This window comes from Eupeodes corollae, chromosome 2, assembly GCF_945859685.1.
Source record: "Eupeodes corollae chromosome 2, idEupCoro1.1, whole genome shotgun sequence".
In the NCBI taxonomy this organism is placed as follows: Eukaryota; Metazoa; Arthropoda; class Insecta; order Diptera; family Syrphidae; genus Eupeodes; species Eupeodes corollae.
Window position 1 is genome coordinate 122,355,654 of NC_079148.1, and position 21,163 is coordinate 122,376,816.

At 35.2% G+C, this 21,163-nt stretch overlaps 1 protein-coding gene across 1 annotated transcript in view; it reads left to right on the forward strand.

Moving 5' to 3' along the window:
- The window catches only part of LOC129946099 (sodium- and chloride-dependent glycine transporter 1-like), a 208,223-nt gene that overhangs the window by 127,504 nt on the left and 59,556 nt on the right, over nucleotides 1–21,163 (forward strand). The window contains exons 7-11 of the mRNA XM_056056135.1: nucleotides 130–297; nucleotides 576–752; nucleotides 922–1,206; nucleotides 20,273–20,407; nucleotides 20,473–20,628. Of these exons, the coding sequence (XP_055912110.1) occupies nucleotides 130–297; nucleotides 576–752; nucleotides 922–1,206; nucleotides 20,273–20,407; nucleotides 20,473–20,628 (921 nt within the window). The remainder of the gene's footprint in view (nucleotides 1–129; nucleotides 298–575; nucleotides 753–921; nucleotides 1,207–20,272; nucleotides 20,408–20,472; nucleotides 20,629–21,163) is intronic.

Here is a 21,163-nt window from a genome sequence, read left to right on the forward strand (position 1 = left end):
AGAAAGTTTAACGAAAGTTCCAAGGAAATTAATGTTTTCGTGCTTACTACTCACAACTTGTTCGTCTTCTTTTCCGTTCTTCTTATGGTTGTCTAGATTTTGAGAATTTTAATTTGATTTTCTTTGCAGATTCGTGGAGTCACATTGGATGGAGCCAAAGAGGGAATCTTATTTTATGTCAACCCAAAATGGGAGACACTTACTTCGGCAACTGTTTGGGGTGATGCTGCATCACAAATATTTTACTCATTTGGCTTGGCATGTGGATCGCTAGTTGCATTTGCTTCATACAGTCAGGTATTTTCTTCAAATGAATATTTTTTGTTTTTCTTTTTAAGTGTAATTTTATAATTATATTAAGTTTTAGTTAAACTATGAATATTGTGACATCTTACGTGATGTCGGCCATTTTTGTTTCGCTGTCGCATAACTTCTGCTACGAGTCCTTTAAGTATAAAATTTAAGACAGAATGTTGATTCTATTAATATTGATTACCATACAAGATAATTGTAGATATTTAAAAGAATAATGAAATCATGTAAAAAAACACCCTTTATTTTTTGTTTTTCTCCAGTTCCATAACAACTGTCATCGAGATACAATCTTTGTTTCAATTACGAATGTATTCACGTGCATTTATGCGGGCTTTCCAGTATTTGCTTTCCTTGGCTTTATGGCGAAAAATATTGACGTACCTGTGGATGAGGTGGTGCAGTCTGGGCCAGGATTAGCATTTATAGCCTACCCAGAGGTAAGTTGGCAATGTTTCTCTGACTCGTGCACAAAATGTGTCCTTCCATTTTCTGCCTTATTTCCTTTTTTTTTTGTCTTCTTTTACCAAATATTTGTTTTGTGTTTTTTTTCTTTATTGCTTGCCAACTTTTTAAAAACAAAATAATAAAAAAAAAATTAAACAAAAGGCTGTTCTGATGATGCCTCTGCCACATGTCTGGTCGGTGGCTTTCTTTTTGATGATGTTCACGCTTGGCATGGGCTCCCAGTTCGGAGGTATCGAAGCTATATGTACATCGCTCATTGATCAGTGGCCGCATCTGAGGGACCATCACTGGCGTGTTACGGCCGGAGTGTGTATGGCTTGCTTTGTTGCCGGAATACCAATGGTCTGTAATGGTGGCATTTATTTGTTTACTTTGATGGAATGGCACACAGCATCGTGGGCTATTCTACTCCTGGGACTTGGTGAGGTGAGTTTTGTTTTCAATTTTTATTTTTTATTTTTTTATTTTAAAGAGGGATACCACTGAATGGCGTCGAATGTTCATTTACATTTATTTGTGATTTTTGCAAGGACGAACAGGCAGGTAGTACATAGGTACTGGAATTTTGTGTTTTTTAATTTGCGTTGAAAAAGTGTGTGTGTATGATGAGGAATGTAAATGATATTGAAACTGAAACTTATGGAAATTCATTTGAAAGGATTTTTTTTTTTAAATTTTAGTCCTTTGTTGATTTTGAGAAAGACTTTCATTTTGCTATTGGAGGTATTTTTAGTTTTACCTTTAATGACTCTTTAAAAAATGCCTCCAAAAGGACATTTTCAGATTTTGTTTCATCTTTATTTTTTTTTTGTATAAAGCGTGTAGCCACAATAGGGGTAAGGTAACTTCAAGGTCACGTATTTACTTTTAAATTTAGACTAATGGGTAAATAAAAGAAATTAAACAGCTATGTTTTACAAAGCTTTTAGAAAAATATCAGTCAAAATTTTAAGACTAATTTAATAGAAAGATATACATTTTTAAAAAGATGTTAAAATTCTTTTCCACATTGGTGCAATAACAAAAGCCGTCCTTTGTGGAAATTCTTTAAACTATACACGAGCTTATTTATGACTTTAAGAATTTTGTCTTATAGTTCCATGCCCATTCACGTAAGTAAGTTCAAGAAGTAGAATTTTTTGCTTTTTATTGGTGTTAGTCTTGTAAATGAAACATGGTTGGACAAAAATGTAAATATTGGTAATAAAGAGTATAAATGTTATAGAGTGGATAGAGAAGAGAGAATAAGAGGCGGTGTTGCCATAGTTATGAAAAGAACGCTAGAGCATAGATTACTACCCGTTGTTAATACTAAGGTAGTAGAGAAAAAATTGAAATACCATTTGCTAATGGACATTCAATTAAAATATTTTCTGTTTACTTTCCGGGAGGCAATTCCTCCGTAAATAGATGATATGATTTATGAAATGATTTACGTAAACTGGTCACTATAAACGAAACTTATTTAATTGGGGGAGATCTCAATTGCAGACACAGGAATTGGGGATGCATGAGAGCCAACACATGGGGTAATATATTGTATGATCTTAATACTAGGCACTCATTTAATATTTTACACCCTCCTGAATCCACTTGTTTACCCCCTAATGATAGAACGAACCTTTCAACCATTGACGTATTTTTAACAAATATGCCAGAACTTTTCAGTCAGCGAATGGTCGTTAATGATTTAAGTTCAAACCACCTTCCGGTCATGTGTAGTGTCAATCATGCACCTCGTCAAAATGAGAACATGATTTTTGACTACAAAAATGCTAAGTGGAGTAGGATTAAAAATAAAATGCGTACTAAATTAGAAAACTTACCAATAATAGATCCCAATGGAGTCAATCCTGATCAAATTAACGATGCTAATAAAAATTTTACAAATGTTACATTTGGAAAGCGTGAACAATCTGTTCCAAAGAAAATGGTTTATAACGATAACTCAAACTCACTTCCCGCAAATATTGTGCAACTTATTAAAAAAAGGAATAGATTTAGGTTATTGTGGATAAGAACCAGAAATACTTTTTATCTAATAGAAGTTAAAGTTCTTAATAATTTGATAAAATTTTCTACTCAAGAGCACAAAAATAAAAAGTGGAACGTGAGGCTACAAACATTAGATAAAGCCAGTAAGCCATTTTGGAACCTTGTCAAAATAGTTTAGAAAAAAAAAACTGTCAGATTCCAGGGTTAAAAACTGGAAACTCAGTTCTATTGACAAATCTCGAAAAAGCAAACGCTTTGGCTCATGAATTTTTTGAAAATCATCAATTAGGTAACAACGTTTCGAGCAGTAGTTCTACTGAAATTGCTTCAGAGCAATCAATGGAAATTATAAGATCTTAACAATTTCAATTTAGCGATGATACAATTACAGTAGAGGATGTAAAAACTGTACTTGGTAGCCTTAAAAATTCGAAGAGTCCAGGACTCGATGGTTTGAAAAATATAAAGTTAAAAAAACTGCCCAGAACAGGTATAAAATTTGTACAAGTCATTTTTACTGCTTGCTTTAAAATAGGTTATTTCCCAAGACAATGGAAAATAGCAAAAATAATTCCCATTCAAAAACCTGGAAAAAATCCTTCTATAAGTTCTAGCTATAGACCCATTAGTTTACTCAGTTCTCTGAGTAAGGGTCTTAAGAAACTCATAAAAATCAAAATAATATCCTTCCAGCGGAAAAATTTGGTTTTAGAAGTTGTCATAGCACAGTGCATCAAGTGCATCGAATAACGAATGAAATTAAAAGTAATTTTGCAGTAGGGAAAAGCACTGGTCTGGTCTTATTAGATGTAGAGAAGGCTTTTGACACTGTGTGGCATAAAGGCCTTCTCCACAAACTCTTAGTTCTGGATTTTCCAATTTTCATTATAAAAATGATAAATTCCTTTTTAACTGAAAGATTTTTTGAAGTTTCAGTAAACAATTCCTACACTGACGTATATGAAATCCTTGCAGGTGTACCACAAGGATCAGTTCTTGGTCCTGTTTTGTATACTATATTTAATTATGATTTCCCGACGTTAACAAACTGTAAATCAGCTATTTTTTCAGACGATACGTGTTTGTATTCATCAGATTCAGTTGGTTTTAACATCGAAACCAACTTGCAATCTGCGCTGAATATTGTGCAAACGTATTTTAATGATTTGAAAATTAAAATAAATGCTGGAAAAACTCAAGCCGTCTTTTTCACTAGAAAAATAAAAGCTTGTTTTTTACCCACCAAAATGCTTAAAATTAATGGTATTGCAACAGAATGGAAATCGAGTACTAATTATTTAGGAGTACACCTAGACAAAACACTTACTTTTGGTGTTCATATTTAAGAAGCAATCAATAAGGTGAACTTAGCTATTAAAATCCTTTATCAGTTTATCAACAGGAAATCAAAACTCAGTGTTGAAAATAAGCTCATCATTTTTAAGGTTATCTTTCAAAGTATCATGCTATATGGGTCACCTGTTTGGGGTAAATGTGCTAATAGCCATTTACTTCGATAACAAAGAACCGAAAATAAAATACTAAAAATGATGTTAAATCTGCCATGGCACTATTCTACGGAAGATCTCCACTTACTTGCCAAAATTGAAAAGGTTTTATTTAGAATAAGTTATTTGTTTGTTATTTATTTACTTGTTTTCAACATTAAGTAAAAAATGGGCGTTGTTATTTTAAAGTGGTAAGTGCTTTCAAATTTGTATAAGTTTTTTTCAAAAATTAAGATATTAACTTCCAAATTCTTCACAGTTACAATTCCTATCAAAGAATTAGAAATCGATTGAGTTCTAAATTAATTCTTTACCAAGTTCTTAAAAAATTTGAAGGGATAAGAGACCAAAATAAATGTTTTACTTTGTTTTACTTTAAGAAGTGAGTTTTTTCTTCAAAACTTATTTCTTTGATGAAAAATCTTATTTTGAACTTTGATTGTCAATGAAAAATACATATTTCAAACTTTTAAAAACACAAAACTTTAAATTTTTCTGATATTGATACAATATATTCCATCTCCCCACTTTTGCAAAACAAATATAATACAATTATTTTTCAATGTCAATGGTTAAAAAACACTAATACAATAAAAAAATTTAAGCCAAATCAGTTTTCTGTAGAAATATTCAAGACATTGAATTAATTTAATAATAAATTTGGTAGGACTCAAATTTTTAAAATAAATTATTTCTGTATCTGATAGTTTTGAAAATCTAGTTTCCACAATTTAAGAACTCTTTTTTTTTTTTAAACAAACTGAGACGGTATGATTTATCAGAAAATTTTATCAGAACTTAGAAACGTAACTTTTCTAAAAATCAAATTATTCTTTTCATTATTATAGTATATCGTTATCTATTTGAGATAACAAAGATTTTCGGATGATTTTTTAAAATTTCATCATGTATGAAAACCTTTTTAAAAAAAGAGGATTCAATTGTTTACTCGCGACATATAGAAACTATGTGGTAAGTTTTGCATTCGTGAAGAATTTTGAACTCGAGATCTTAATGAAACACGATATTACGATGTTAGAAAATTAAAATAAGTGGGTCCCCCCATTCTGTATGTCTATCTGTCTGTCAACGCCCCTACAATGCGTTGATTGAGTTCAAACTTGAAAATGAAGGTTTCGATCTATTCATGTCATCTCGAATATGGTACTAACAAAAAATGATATTATCTGGTAAATAATTTTGTGCAATAAGCAATAAAGAATAAGGTTTTTGAGATATTGGCTTCAAACTAAATTCTTATTATAAAAAATATTATTGTCAATATTCGGTAAAATTTTGAGAAAAATCGAATAGACAAAAAATAATAACCTAAAAAACATTACCAAAAGTTAGTAAAAATTGATTTTCGACTTAAATATCTTCTCAAAAATTAAAAATATTGGCTTCAAAATAATTGAATTTTATAGAAAATGTTGTTTTCCACATTATTACTTATTTACTTACTTAAGGTGGCGCTACAGTCCTGTGTGAACTAGGGCCTCACCCATTAAACTTCTCCATCTAGGTCGGTCCCTAACTAGATGTCTCCAGTTTCGAGCTCCAAGTTGTGCGCTTCATCTGATCCGCGGTTTTCCTCTACTGCGCTGTCCTGTGGGTATGAAGAACTTTTCTCTCGAAGCGATCCAAGGTGCTTTCATCCGGTCTTGTCATAGTATATGCTTCTGCACCATATAGAAGGACGGGGATGATAAGGGTCTTATATAGCAAGACTTTGATCCCTCGAGAGAGGTCTTTACCATTCAATGGCTTTCTTAGTCGAAAGAAACAGCGGTTAGCACGAGTTATTCTGCAGGTGATCTCAGCGCTGGTGTTGTTTTCTGCGTTTACATCGGAGCTTAGGTAGACGAAGTCCTTGACTATCTCTAACTTACGTCTGTCGATAGTGACGTTTTGACCAAGACGTCGGTATTGTATGTCCTTTCTTAACGGCAGCATGTACTTTGTTTTGCCCTCATTAACCGTTAAACCCATTTTTGCATCATCTGCCTCAATACTCACAAAAGCCCCATTAAGATCACGCTGAGTTCTTCCGATTAAGTCAATGTCATCAGCATATGCTAGTAATTGGACAGACTTTTAAAAGATAGTGCCTCTAGTGTTGACGTGTGAGCTCTGCACTACTCTTTTAGTACGATGTTAAACAAATCACACGACAGCTCATCACCTTGTATTAAACTTTTTTTGACATTTAAAGGTTCTGTTAAGTTGTTTAAAACCTCTTCTCGATGGTCATCCTGCACAAACGGATGAGTTTGGCGGGGAAGCCAAAACTAGACATGGCTCTATACAGCTCGTCCCTGTATGTGCTGTCATATGCGGCTTTGAAATCGATGAAAAAATGGTAGGTGTTGATTTGGAGTTCTTGGGTTTTTTCCAGGATCTGCCGTAATGTGAATATTTGATCAACTGTAAACTTTCCTGGTCTAAAACCATACAGATAAGGAACAATCAGGTTGTTGACGAATGGCTTCAGATGTTCACATAATACGGCAGAGAGGATCTTATACGCAATGTTAAGGAGACTGTAGTTGGCGCAATTTAGAGGATCTCATTTCTTATGTATCGGGCATACTATGCTGAGATTCCACTCATCGGGCATGCTTTCTTCCGACCATATTTTGCATATGAGTTGGTGCATGCTCCCTACCGGGTCATCGCCTGCTGCTTTGAATAGTTCGGCGGTGATGCCGTCAGCTCCAGCAGCTTTGTTTGACTTAAGTTTAGATATAGCTATCTTCACTTCGTCAAGGTCGGGTAGGCGGAATTTTTGATCTCCTTCGCCTAAGTTGAGTGGTTCTATTTACCTTACATCGGAATTCGGTTCGTTATCGCCGTTATATTATTTAGAGAAGTGGTCTTTCCATATTCTCAACATTGACTGCGGTTCTACTACGATGTTCCCCTGATCGTATTTACAGGCTTCGTTTAGTGGCTGGTACCCTTGGGAGGTTTTTTTTACCTTTTGGTAGAATTTACGAACCTCATTCCAGTTGTGACATCCCTCTATCTCCTCGATCACGCGCTTCCCATGCTCTTATTTTTTCTATCTAAGAAGCCGGTGTTCCTCTCTCCTCTTCTGCTCATAGAGCTTGCGAGCAGCTCTAGTCCTTTTGTGCAGCGTCATTTTGTATGCCTGCTGTTGCGCTGCGTTCGGTTGCCAGCATTCGTCGTCAAACCAGGGGTTTCGCTGTGGCGGCAGTGTGAAACCTAGCACTTCAATGTTGTCCCATCGGAATGTTTGGATATCCTGTATACTGAAGAAGTGTCGTGCGTCGATCGCAATGTGGTCAATCTGGTTGACGGTTGATTGATCAAGAGATTTCCATGTCCCCTTGTGGATATCATGATGAGTGAACCAAAGATGTCTCCTCTTCCTAGCTTAGAATTAAAATCTCCTAAGACAATTTTAATGTCATAGTCTTGTCCAAGAGCTCGAAGAATATGTCTTTGGTGTCTTCATCTTTCTCCTCTGTTGGGGCATGCGCGCATATGAGGCTTATGTTGGCGAATTCAGCCTTGATGCGGATTGTAGTGTTGCGCTCGCTCACACTGTTGAAACTCAAGACTTTTTGCCTGAGTCAAGTTCCAAGAACAAATCCACACCCAAATAGACGCTGTCTTTGTTCTCGGTAGCAGTCGCCGTAATATATATCGCAGTCTTTTAGTTTGCGTTTGCCCGATCCATCCCATCGCACTTCTTGGATGGAGGTAATATCTGCCTTGCAGCAGTTTAGGGCTTTCGCTAATTGTTCGGCTGCACGTGGTATGTTAAGGGATCTACTCGTAACATCCCACGTACAGATCCGAAGTTCGTTGTCCTTATTTCATTTGCGTGGGTTCTCAACAGTGAATCCGTCCGTATCCGAGGCTTGTTGGTGCTTCGCAACTGAAGGTACTTTTTACGTGGCTAGGAAGTCACGCCGACGCGACGGCACAACCCCCAACCTGGAGAGCCAGATCCTTAGTATAACTCTAAGGAAGGGGAGCCGGATCAACCGCTCCCAATATGTCAAAGAAGCCCTATAAGGTGTTCACTAAGTAGTTCAACCTAAGTGGAACTGTAGACGCCACCGTTGATTCCATCTCGAGAATTCGTCTGCTGCCGCCTGGATAAGGAGAGGTGCCTTATTGGAAACACCTCTCCCCCCTCTCTCGTTTGCTGCCCCCAACAAATTTCCACTATGGTTGGAACCCAATCTCCAGTTGAGATACTAGGCACCCGATGTTCACCGCGGGGAGGTGAGAGTAGGAGTTGATAGGCAGAGGTGGGTTTTGAGACAAAGCCTGTGGACTCATGTGTCCTCTTGAATGCACATGTCTACCATTTGAACATCAGAGATTTCAGTGTTCTCAAAAATGTCTCATTTTAGCTGTCAAGACTCTGGGAACAGAACTTTTAAAATTCGATTTCTCAATTCTCTACAGAACAATTCAAATATTAAATATCGTCGTCTATTCCAGACCCAAAAGACTGCGCAAATTAGGGCGCAGTTCCTTTGTTTGATAAAACCAAAATGTGGAAGTGAATAGGTAATTTGTTTATCACTTTAATCAAAACTTATTTAATGTTCCCCTCTTTATCTTTCATTTTTCCATGTTTCTCTAATCGTATGATAAACATTTTCAACAATTTAATGCATTTAAACCATTTTGAATCCATTTAAATGACTTTCGAGTCATAGTTGCAATATTTATTGCTTTTGTACCTTCCATTCCGTTTACATGTGCCTATGTATACTTGTAAACATAAAAGCGCTCTGGCTTAGTAAATTTATTATTATACTTGCCGGGTTTGGGTTTTGTTATCAACAGTTTGCAAAACTAACATTTGGTTCAACAGTTTGAGACCAAAACCACCAAATAACCTCTACATATATCTCGTCTATGCTCCAGCTCATGACTCTCCTAACCTAACCCCACCTGCGCAACACAACACAAAACAACACAATTTATAATAAACTATATCTATCTACCTACTTACATATAGACTCTGGCTTAATGAACCCCAGTTCACCCTGAGTTTAGCCACAACAACCAACCAAAACTAAAATTCAACCAGATTGACCCATCTGGGCGAAGCTTCTGCTTCTGCTTTGAACTTCTGTTTCCGCTTCCTTCTGCCAACTACCATCAACTCCTTCTCATCCTTTTGCTTCTCTCTGTTCCGTGGCACTTGCTGCACACTGATTATAACTGCATCTCTGTGTAAATTAGCACTAAACCACTCTAGGGGTACTGTTAGTGCTTTAGTCTAAATTATGGAGGCACATATCGGTGTTGTGCCATCAGGCGATTGTCAAATAAAATATTTGTCAAGAGTTTAGCTATGTAATGTTTGTAAATATATGAGGACCGCACCAACAAATGAACGAATGGCCAATTGTATATTTGTACAGTCTAAGGTTTCCACCGAATCCCAGATACTATATAGAGGTCGCAAAGGTACCTTACCTTACCCATATATGTATGTAGTAGGCTTGGTACTAATACAATACCGCCCTCTGCAGTTGCTCTTAATTAGCCCAACAATAATTAGAACTTATATGCCATATGGGGAACAAGTCACACCAATTTATTGCTCCTAATTCAAGCATCGCCATCGTATCGTGTTGTGTTGTGTCCTAATATAAGCCCAGAGACTTTGTTCCAGCCGGCTACGTATGTTTAACATTTGCGCCCCCAAAAGCCCACCAACTAACCAACTGACATACTATATTGCTGGTATAACACTGTAATGGCATTGATTGTGGCACTGAATGACGGACGAGCCGTTCGTCCACCCGCCCGCCATCGCGTTTCAGATATAGTGGTATAGCGAGAGGGTAGAAGGCTTATATACCTACCAAAACCATAAAGAGTATACGAGAGCAGTATAGTTTTGTTGTCGAAAAGGGGCTGCATAATTTCAGAGGCAATCAAAATCAACAAACCTTGCTAAAGATTGATTAACGAAATCAATAATTAATGGCTAATTTGTGTTGAACATTAGTTAGTCGGTTTACTGTGTGGTCGATTGGCCATAAACCAGTGGTATGATGATGGTTAAGGTTATATATGTATGTATATATCTAGTCTAGTCTCTCATTACAGAAGGTTCTCACTACAGACTAAAAGCTTTTCTTTATAATTCAATTTTCATTGTTTTCATTATGGATATCCAATGTTCCGAATGTAATTTCTCGGCTTCTAAGTGCGATTTAATATTTTGCGGAGTTTGCCAATCCGGTTTCCATTTTAAATGTACAAAATTGACTAATTCCGATAGTGATACGCTTGATTCTAATGCAAATATTTTCTGGAAGTGCGGTTTATGCATTAACTTTTCTTCTATAAGCTGCATTCAAATTGTCAAAGATTTTTATCGCATTTTTACTGAGCGCAAATCTGATTTTGATAACATTGTGAAACCAATACGCATGACACGCTCCCAAATTAAGTCAGTGCCTACGGTTCAAAACAAAAACAACAAACAACTCTTAAAAGAAAAAAACATTTCTTCCTCGCCTCGTTTTGTTTACTCGCCGCTATCAAAATCTTCTCTATCTCCGTCACTTGCATCGAAGTATGGTTCCAACAACAAAACCCTAGTAAAAAAACCGGTTTCATGTAAGAAAAGTTCAAAGGCAGCAAGTAATTCAAACTCTTCTACAAGTAATGATCTTGCTAAACCATCTACATCAAAACATGCGGTGGCTTCGTCCGTTGCTGCTGGCCCAACATCACTATCCGACGGCTCCGATGAGACTAATGTCGCTGTTGTTGATGCTAATGCCGCTGCAGCTACCAACGTTGCTGGCTCTGTTGCTGTGACTCTGGATGGTTGTGTTGATGCTGCTGAAAGTGTGGAGGAAGTTGATATGGAAGATGATGTAGGAGTTGCCAATGTTGCCTTTAAGGAGGTTGAAAAAGGTACTTTCACCAAAAATTTAAAGCAAACAAAAAATGTAAATGATCATCGATCCAAAAAAACATTGTTTGGTACTGCTGCTGTTAGTGATGGTGAATTTACACTGCAATCTGTTCCCCGGCTTCGTTTTCTACATCTTTCTCGGTTGGAGATCAAAGTTACTGTGGAAAATGTTATAGATTATGCTGCATTTAAGCTAAATATTCCAAAGAGCTCTTTGCGTTGTACGAAGCTTATTAAAAAAGATGCTGATTCTAGTTCACTTCGTTATGTCAATTTTAAGTTGGGTATTCCTGCTAATATCTTCGATTCGGCCTTAGACCCAAAAATTTGGCCCGTGCATGTACAAATCAAAAAATTTGTAAATTTTCCCAAGAAGGAGGACAACTCCAAGGTGAAATAAGTTGTAGCTCTGCAAACCCAGCAAATATCGACATACCTCAAGTAAACTACAGTACATCACCATCTGCGTCTAAACTGAGAGTTTATTTCCAAAATGCTGGAGGTAGAAGAACTAAATCTCATCAATTATTTACTTCATCATCACTTCATGAGTTTGACGTCATCGTTATTGTGGAGACTTGGCTGAATCCACATTTTTTCTCAAATGAATTCTTTGATAATTATTATCAAGTATACCGGAAAGACCGACCTACCTCAACAGGAATGGACCGAGGTGGAGGTGTGTTGATTGCTGTAAATTCGAAGTTCAACAGTAAGCAATGTAAATTGTTAAATGATTCTGATGATATCGAGCAAATCTGTGTGTGTGTCAGCTCTAAAGGTCTTAGTTCTAAGGATTTTTATTTTATTGCAAGCTATATAAGACCACGTAGTACAATAGATTTATATTCTGTTCATATTATTAATATAAATTCTTTAATTAGTGAATTGACAACTGATCAGTATCCTTGCGTACTAGGCGATTTCAATCTTGGTGAAATCGACTGGTGCTTCATAGAAAATGAATTCACATTAGTTCCGTTCAATACATACAAAGAAATTGAAAGTTTAGTTGTCGATTCATTATCTTCACTTAATTTATTTCAAATTAATCATATAACAAACTATCTAGGCAGAATACTTGATCTCGTTTTTATTAATAATGATTTAAAATATTGTATAGAGACTGTTCAATGTCCATTATTAAATAACTCGGTTCACCATATTGCTTTTGAGTTAAATTTTGAATTTTATGAATTTGCACTTCTTTCACCTACTGAAGACAGAAATTTCAACTTTGTGAATGCCGATTTCATTGCATTGAATAGTTTTTATAGTGCATTCGATTGGAAAAATATTTTTCAAAATGGTTCCCTCAAGGACATGTACACAATTTTCAAAAGTATTCTTTTTGAAGGCTTAGAACTTTTTGTCCCAATTTCAAAGAAAAAAACATCATTAAAACTGCCATGGCATAACAAAAGACTAAAAAATCTAGAAAATGTAAAAAATAAAGCCTTCAAGCGTTTCAAATTGACGGGGCAAAATTTTGATAGATTTCGTTTCCTTCAATTTAGAAGAGAATTTGATTTTTTAAATCGTTTTTTATATAAACAATACATAAATTCTACTGAATCAAATATAAGAAAAAATAGTAAATCTTTTTGGATTTTTATAAATTCGAAGCGCAAAAATGTGTCTCATTTTCCACAGTGTATGGAATATGGTAATGAAAAATCTAATGATTTACAATCTTCTACTGACCTTTTTGCTAAATTTTTTAAATCATCTTACAATAAAGACATAATCGAGGATCTCAATTCTAAGTATTCAAATTTTAATGCCGATATAAATTTTGTTCTTCCGCATTTGTCGGTGAATGAAGTCTTAGATGGTTTATGTGAATTGGATGTTTCTAAAAAATCAGGCTATGATAAAATTCCGCCCCTTCTCTTATCAAAATGCTCCTCATCTATCTGTTTTCCTCTCACACTCCTATATAACAAATCACTCTTGTCAGGAGAGTTTGTGGACGAGTGGAAAATATCATTTATCAACCCTATCTATAAAAGTGGCCCCAAACAATTAATTAAAAATTATAGGCCAATCTCGAAAATTTCAGCTATTCCAAAACTTCTTGAAAAAATTATTACTGATAAATTCTATGCATCCGTGAAACAGTTTTTATCGCCTAGTCAACATGGCTTTATTAAAGGTCGCTCATCGGCCACAAATCTCGTTCTTTTCACTAATTTTTGTTTAAATGAAATCGAAAAGGGATTCCAAGTAGATGTACTCTATACGGATTTTATTAAAGCCTTTGACCGAGTCCACCACGGTTTACTACTCCAAAAACTTAAGTTGTTAGGTTGTGATAGATATTTTCTTTTATGGTTAGAGTCATACCTATCTGATAGAAGTCAAATCGTTAACATATCTGGGTATTACTCTAATCCTATTAGTGTTGACTCAGGTCTTCCTCAGGGAAGTCACCTTGGTCCATTGCTCTTCCTCATTTTTATTAATGACTTACCCTTAACCTTTCATAAATCTAAATGCTTAATGTATGCTGACGATGTAAAAATGTTTTATCCCATTCGCTCTTTAACTGATTGTTTAAGTTTTCAGATGGAAATTGATCTTTTCTTAAACTGGTGCGAATACAATCACCTAGAGTTAAATTCTTTAAAATGCAAGATTTTTAGTGCAACTAGGTCAATTAATGCTATAAATTATTCATATAACTTCAATCATGAACCACTTTCAAGGGTCGAATTGGTGAAAGATCTTGGTGTGTTTGTAGATTCAAAATTGGATTTCAGAGCGCACATAGATTTTGTTGTATCCAAAGGTAATTCAATGCTTGGTTTTATAAGACGAAACTCGAAAGAATTTAGAGACGTATATACACTTAAAACCTTATTTAATTCATTAGTTCTCCCCTATCTTGAATATTGTTCTATAATTTGGAGTCCATTTTATGCGAATAGTGTACAAAGAATAGAACGAATTCAGAAAAGATTTACCAGATTCGCACTTCGAAATCTATATTGGACCGATGATATGCCGAACTATATTTCAAGATGTGCACTTATCGATTTGAAAACGCTTGAAGTTAGAAGAAATACTCAAAGCATAATATTTATTAAAGATATTTTATGTAATCGTATCGATTCAATTGAATTATTGTCTCTAATAAAGTTCTATGTCCCGGAAAGATTACTTCGGAACAGACGTGTCCTTTTTTATGTGTCTAATCATAGAACCAACTATGGCTTAAATGAGCCTATCTCGCGATCCTTGACATTGTTTAATTCCGTCTGCAATGAAGTCGACATTGTAGTGAGTAGGGATCAATTTAAACGACAAGTATTAGACTTTTTAACTTATCATATGTAAATCTGTATAATCATACCGTTAGTTAATCAATTAATTGTTTGTATCAAAGCTGTGTTTTAATATCTATTATTATCTTGTAAGCTTATTTATTATATTAAATGTAATCAGCAGACTATAGTCCATTGATGAAATAAATAAATAAATAAATAAATATATATAAATTCCAATTTCGACAGTTCATACATTTAATGTATGGATTACAAGATTTTTCCGTGAAATAATGTCAAATAAATAGTTTTTCTACGACTTGGTTATAGATCAGGTTTAGCTGATAATCAATAGGCCGTATCAATTGAATTAGTTGATACATTTTTAAGAAGGGGCTTATACGTGATTTTATAAGTAAGACAGTTGCGAAATATCTTAAAAGAATTCTTCATAAAAGGTTCTACCTTTCTTCTTCAGGAAGAAACGCAAAAATTTGTCTAGATTTGTTTTATTTTATGGCTTTTATTTCTACTAATTTTTTTGGCATTAACTACAGAAGAAGCAAAAGCGTCTAATGTTTTTAAAAAAGTGTCAGTTCTGAAAAACATTATTTTTATACCTTAAGAAAAAAATGGTGACAGTTTTGAAAAAAACCGTGCCATCGTGTGCCCATGTCATTGCTCGAAGAGATGATACCAATAAAACTACCAAGTTATTGTGATTACCGTCATACTTTTTCTTTGTTGCCACATGTAAGACGAAAAAGATATAGTTCTGGAACTAAGAGGGTTAATTGAGAAATTGTAAATATTTAGAACTCGAATATGTTTAGAATAAATGATGGTATAGGCCAACTTAATATTATGAGAAAATATTGTGGCAAATTTTAAAGAACCTTTTACTTACTTACTTAAGGTGGCGCTACAGTCTTGTGTGAACTAGGGCCAAGGGTCCCAACAAAGTTCTCCATCCAGCTCGGTTCCTACATAGATGTCTCTAGTTTCGTGATTCAAGTTGGGTGAGGTCACTTTACACTAGTGTACGCCACCTGATCCGCGGTCTTCCTCTACTGCGCTGTATGGTGTAAATTCGAAGCCCAAAGCATTAGTTACCATATGCTCTGCGTGACCCAGCCATCTTAGTCATTGGACTTTTACCCTTCTGGTTCCATCCTTTCCACAACTCCCCTTTTATGCATACGGGACCGTAGATCACACGGAGAAGTTCATGCTTCTGCACCATTAAGGAGCATAAGTAGACGAAGTTCTTAACTACCTCAAAGTAACGTCTGTCGATGATGACGTTTTGACCAAGACGTCAGTGTTGCAAGACCCATTTTTGCCGCATCTGCGTCAATACTCACAAAAGCTCCATTGACATCACGCTGAGTTCTTCCGATTATGTCAATGTCATTAGCGTATGCTATTAATTGAATAGACTTTTGAAAGATAGTGGCTCTAGTATAGACGTGTGACCTCTGCACTATCCTTTTAAGGACGATTCTAAAAAAATCCCACCTTGCCTGAAAACTTTTTTTGACATCAAAATGTTCCGTAAAGTTGTTTCCAACCTTTATGGATCAGCGTGAATTATTAATAGTCATCCTGCATAATTGGACGAGTTTGGTCGGTATGCAAAAAGTAGACATGGCTCTATACAGCCTTGAAATCGATGAAAAGATGATGGGTGTCGATTTGATGGTCTTTGGTTTGTTCCAAGACCTGCCGTAATGCGAATATTTGATCGACTATGGACTTTCCTTGTCTAAGACCACACTAATATGGTCCTACCAGGTTGTTGACGAAGGGCTTAAGACGCTCACATATAACGGCAGAGACAAATTTGAAAGCGATATTAAGTAGACAGATGCTCCTATAGTTGGTGCAGTTAAAGTCTAGTTTTTTCAGAATCGAGGAAACAATACTGAGATTCCATTCATCGGACATGCTTTCTTCCGACTATATCTTACAGAAAAGTTGGTGCATGGTCCCATTAAAAATTACCTCCAGGTGTTTTGAAGAGCTCTGCATTCAAGCCATCTGAGCCAGCGGCTTTGTTAGACTCCAGCTTAGATATGGCAATCTTTACTTCGTCTAAGTCGGGAGGACGGGATTGTTGGCTTTCGTCGTCTATGTTAAATGGATCAAAGAACCTATTGCTAAGGTGTTTAAATTTCACTGACTATTTATAACAAGCTTTAACGGACTTTTCAAAGGGTAGACCCTTTGAAAAGTTGTTGAAATCGTATAAAAAAATGTGTATGTGAGGTATAAACAAAATTAACTGAAAGGCGGATGTATGCCATTAAGTGTGAAGTATGACATCATTCAAATACACATCTCTGCTTCTTACTGTGGCACCGACCCAAGTTGTTCAATTTTCAATGATTCTTTCGCATAGATCTGGCTAAAATTGAGCAATAGCCTATGTTATATTCGCCTTAAGGGCATCGGTCACAGAAAAAAGTCTAGCAAGGTCAAATTACATGACCTTTGTGGTCAATTCACATTACAACTGCGAGAGGTAACCTTACCCTCAAATCGTTCATACAAAATGTCAATCTATGCACGTAGTGTCGTCCTGCTGGAACCACATGACGTCTAGGTCTATATGGTTCAATTTGGGCCACAAGAAATTAATTATTATCGTTATGTAGCTCTCGTTCATTCATCCAAAAAAGGCGCCTATTCACTTAAGATGATTTTTCGGCCAAAATTGGGGTCCTCTTCCAAACGATTCCTAGCCCAGTCAGAGAACAAACGGTGTTCTCTATGGGCATGAACTTTGAGCTCCTGGGTTGGGCGGACCTTGTACGGGTGTAGGCCCAAGTTGAAGTCTGCGAAAGGCCGAGTTCTTGTACACGGCAAGGAATAGACAGCCTCGGGTTCAAGGACCGTTGAAATGTTGTCCACCGATCTTGCGTTTCTTTAACGTACGGTTATTGGTTGATTGTTTACTGAACCGGTCGTCTCAAATTTGGCGACCAAACTTTGAAGAGGCGACTGTGAAGGGTCACCACGTCTACCGTAAAATTACTGCAATGCCCACAACGTTTGCGTTAACTCACTTTGATAATAAAGTTTTGTCATTTGAACGTGCTGTTCAATCGTGTAACTCGTAATAATGATTTGGCATAAATAATTTAAAAATAGTCAAAATATTTGACAGAAGTCAACAAAACAAAATGGCCTCCACGTTACGCCAAAATCTACACGTGCCAATTGAAAAACCCTTTAATTTTAATTCCCTACTGTATAGACTGCGCCATTCCGTCCACAATTGTAAAGAAGTTTGTCGTGACTTTGAGAGCTAGTAGCAAATTGATAAGAATAACTTCAAAATTTTATTAAATCTTTCAAAAATTTTCAAAAATATTTTCAACATTAGAATAATTCAATTGAAAATGCCTTTTACAAAGAACAATCAAAAAACTTCAACTTTTTTTGTCTGCATTATAAACCAAAAAAACATTTTTTCAAAGGACTAAGTTTTCCTGAATTGAAATATCGTCTTAAAATTTCTCTTTTAATTCAATTTTATTAAATGATTCACCTATAAAAATCAATGCTGATTTATACAATTTTATTTGAATCTATTTGAAGTTTTGAAAAGCTTTGAATGTGATAGTATTAGTTCCGGAATTTCAGTCATATTTATGTTATATCACTCTAAAAGTTTTGTTTTAGTATTTAAGCCCTACCAATGTTTGCATTGACTTGCGCTAGGTTTTCATGGTTTAAAAAAAAGTTTAAGAGTACATTTTTTGTGCTATTGGGAATCCAAAATTCCATTGGTAATCAAAATATAACCGTTTAAAATATTATTTTCATATATTTTTAATGCATTTTAAAAACTTAAAATGATAAATTTTCTTAGAAAACGATTTCGTCATATAAGAAAACAACAAATAGTTTGTATACTAATTAGCGTATTTCTGTTAAAAACCGTTTAAGAATAAATGGTAAAGCGTTCCTTTAAGGTTTATGAAGGGCAGGTGAACCTTATGACTATTGAAGATTTTTTTTTTAAATTAAATGTGATAGTGTTAATGCACTCCTCGTCAAATGAATACGCACAAACATTTTTGAATATATTTTATCCATTTTTTCCAAACTGTGATAGTTATTATGCCATCTGTTGATGGTAAGAATTTTCGTAATATGTAAATAATAGAATTTCATAGTTTTATCCAAAAACAACCGTGAGTTTTTTCTTCAACCACTTCCAAAGTGTAACTTATGCAAAATAGAAGTTTTTTTTCAACTGAATAGGTACAAAAATTAAAACTGGTATAGGAATGGAATGAAAAAAGTTTTTGTTTAAGTTTAGTAGTGGGTACTTCCACTTTTATTTTTAATTACTTCGTAAATTCGAGCCGGCATGGAATCGTATAGCTTTTTAATGTAATTTAACGAAATTTTGCGCCACGCTAATTTGATTGCAGAAATTAAGGTTTCTTTATCTTTGAACTGACGACCACCCTCATAAACTTTGCGTATTAACCCTCCCTAGACATTTTCTATGATGTTTAGATCAGGTGAGTACGGCGGCCATTGAAGCAACTGCAGTTGTTGCTCCTCTATCCATGTTGAGTGCTGAGTGAATAGGCGCATTATCATGTTGGTAGGTCCAGTTTATGGGTGTAAAGATTTTAGGATCTTAAAATTTAATTCACATCTTAAAATTCTTCGTCTCTCAGCTGCTATTGTTGCTGTTTTCTTACCTCCCTTCATGTTTTTGCCGTATGCATCTTTATTTAAAAAAAAAAAAATAAACTATATTAAAACTTCGGCCAACTTTATCAGCTATTGCACGTCCAGTTAGGCCTTGGTCTCTAAGTAAATCGATTTTAGCTTTTTCAACAAGACACGTAGATCTACCCATTTTTCTTAAAATTTGAAATCAAGAATGAACTCAAGAACTTAAAAATGATCCGGATTCTCATCGAAAAATCATCTGCAGCGATGAGGCTCAATTCTTGCTGAATGTCTTCGTCAATAAAAAGAAATGCCGAACTGGTTAGGCAGCAATTCACAAGTACTCCATAAGTCATCATAGCATCCCGAAAAAGTTACGGTTTGGTGTGGTTTATGAGCAGGCGGTGAATTTGGTCCGTACTTCATGCTTGGTGTTCAAGACCGGCACGTTACTGTAAACGGGAATGGAAACCGTTTAATAATATTAGAATTCTTTGGCCCCAATTAGATGATAAGGACTTGCAAGATAAGTGGTTCCAACACCACACAGCAAATTTCACAAAAAATGTCACACATCAGCAATTGTCACAACAAATGTATTGGAAACCAAGTGTTATCGCACGAAATGGTCCAGAAGCTTGGCCGCCACGGTCGAGCAGTTTTAACCTGTAAGACAATTTTCTGTTGGGCTTTGGTCTATGCTAGCAAGCCAGCGACGGTTGATGAACTTCGTATGAATATCGAACCATGAAATTGTAGCAGTATCACCCGATTTATGTTTGAAAAACGTTGAAAATTGGGTTCAGAGTCTGGACTTCTGCAAGCGTGCTCGTGGTGGCCATGCAAGAGAAATCGATTTCATAATGGCATCGAACGTACCTTCACAGAAATAAACAGTTTTGTAATCCAAAAGGGTTTTTTTAAAAGTTTTTTTTTTTTAAACTCTGAGAGTTCAGAATTGGTTTAAATTCTTAAAGCAAAATTTTAATATGTCACCGTTTGCTTAGTTAGTTGAGTTTTGTGAAGGTTTAACAAACATTAATTCATTTGACAGCTAAAAGTTGGGACATGTTCTAATGAATTTTTGATTTCAGGTTGTAATAATTTCATGGGTCTATGGCATGGAGCGAGCCTTTAACAATATGATGGAAATGGGCATTAATTTATGTTCAACTGCTCGATTTTATTGGAGTCTTGTGTGGAAAATTCTAACACCTATATTCTCATTTGTAAGTATAACACAAAGATACTATAATAAATTCAAAAAATCTTATTATCAAATTTTTAATTCCAGTTGGTGTTCCTTTTTAATCTCTATGATATCAAACCAACTTCTTTCAATGGCTATAAATTTCCAGTGTGGGCTGATAGTTTGGGATGGTTAATGGGTGTATGTACTTTAGTACCATTCCCACTTTTTGCAGCATATCGCATCTATAAAGACGGATGGGTAAGCTATCCATAATACAATAATTAAAATTTACTGATGGAATAATAATTATTAAAGTAAATATAAAGTACTTATATATTTGAACCTAACTTTGTAGATATATCTACAAACTTATGTATAAATAATTTATCGATCTATGTAAATTTGATTTACATACAAACGCTTGAAGTTATCTTTTATGACACTAAAATATCTATATAATGAATAACTTACAAATATGTGTATATGTATGCGTGATGGTGTCAATGATGAGTATATAATGTGTTCGATGATGTCAATAAGAGACGCGACGAACGACGACAACTCATAGTCAGCGAGGTGAATTAATTGCAAACGAGAGTAATTGACAACAGGGCCACTCTTAAGAGGAATTAACACAGTAATTAATTGATTGCAACAAACAGGCAGATCTTTAACATAAATGCGCCCCGAGGTCACGGTTCAGTGAAAATATAAGCTTAAATCAATTTAAATGGAAATTTAATTCCACTCGATTTTATTTTTTTATTTATTTTCGATTTGCAATATGACGATG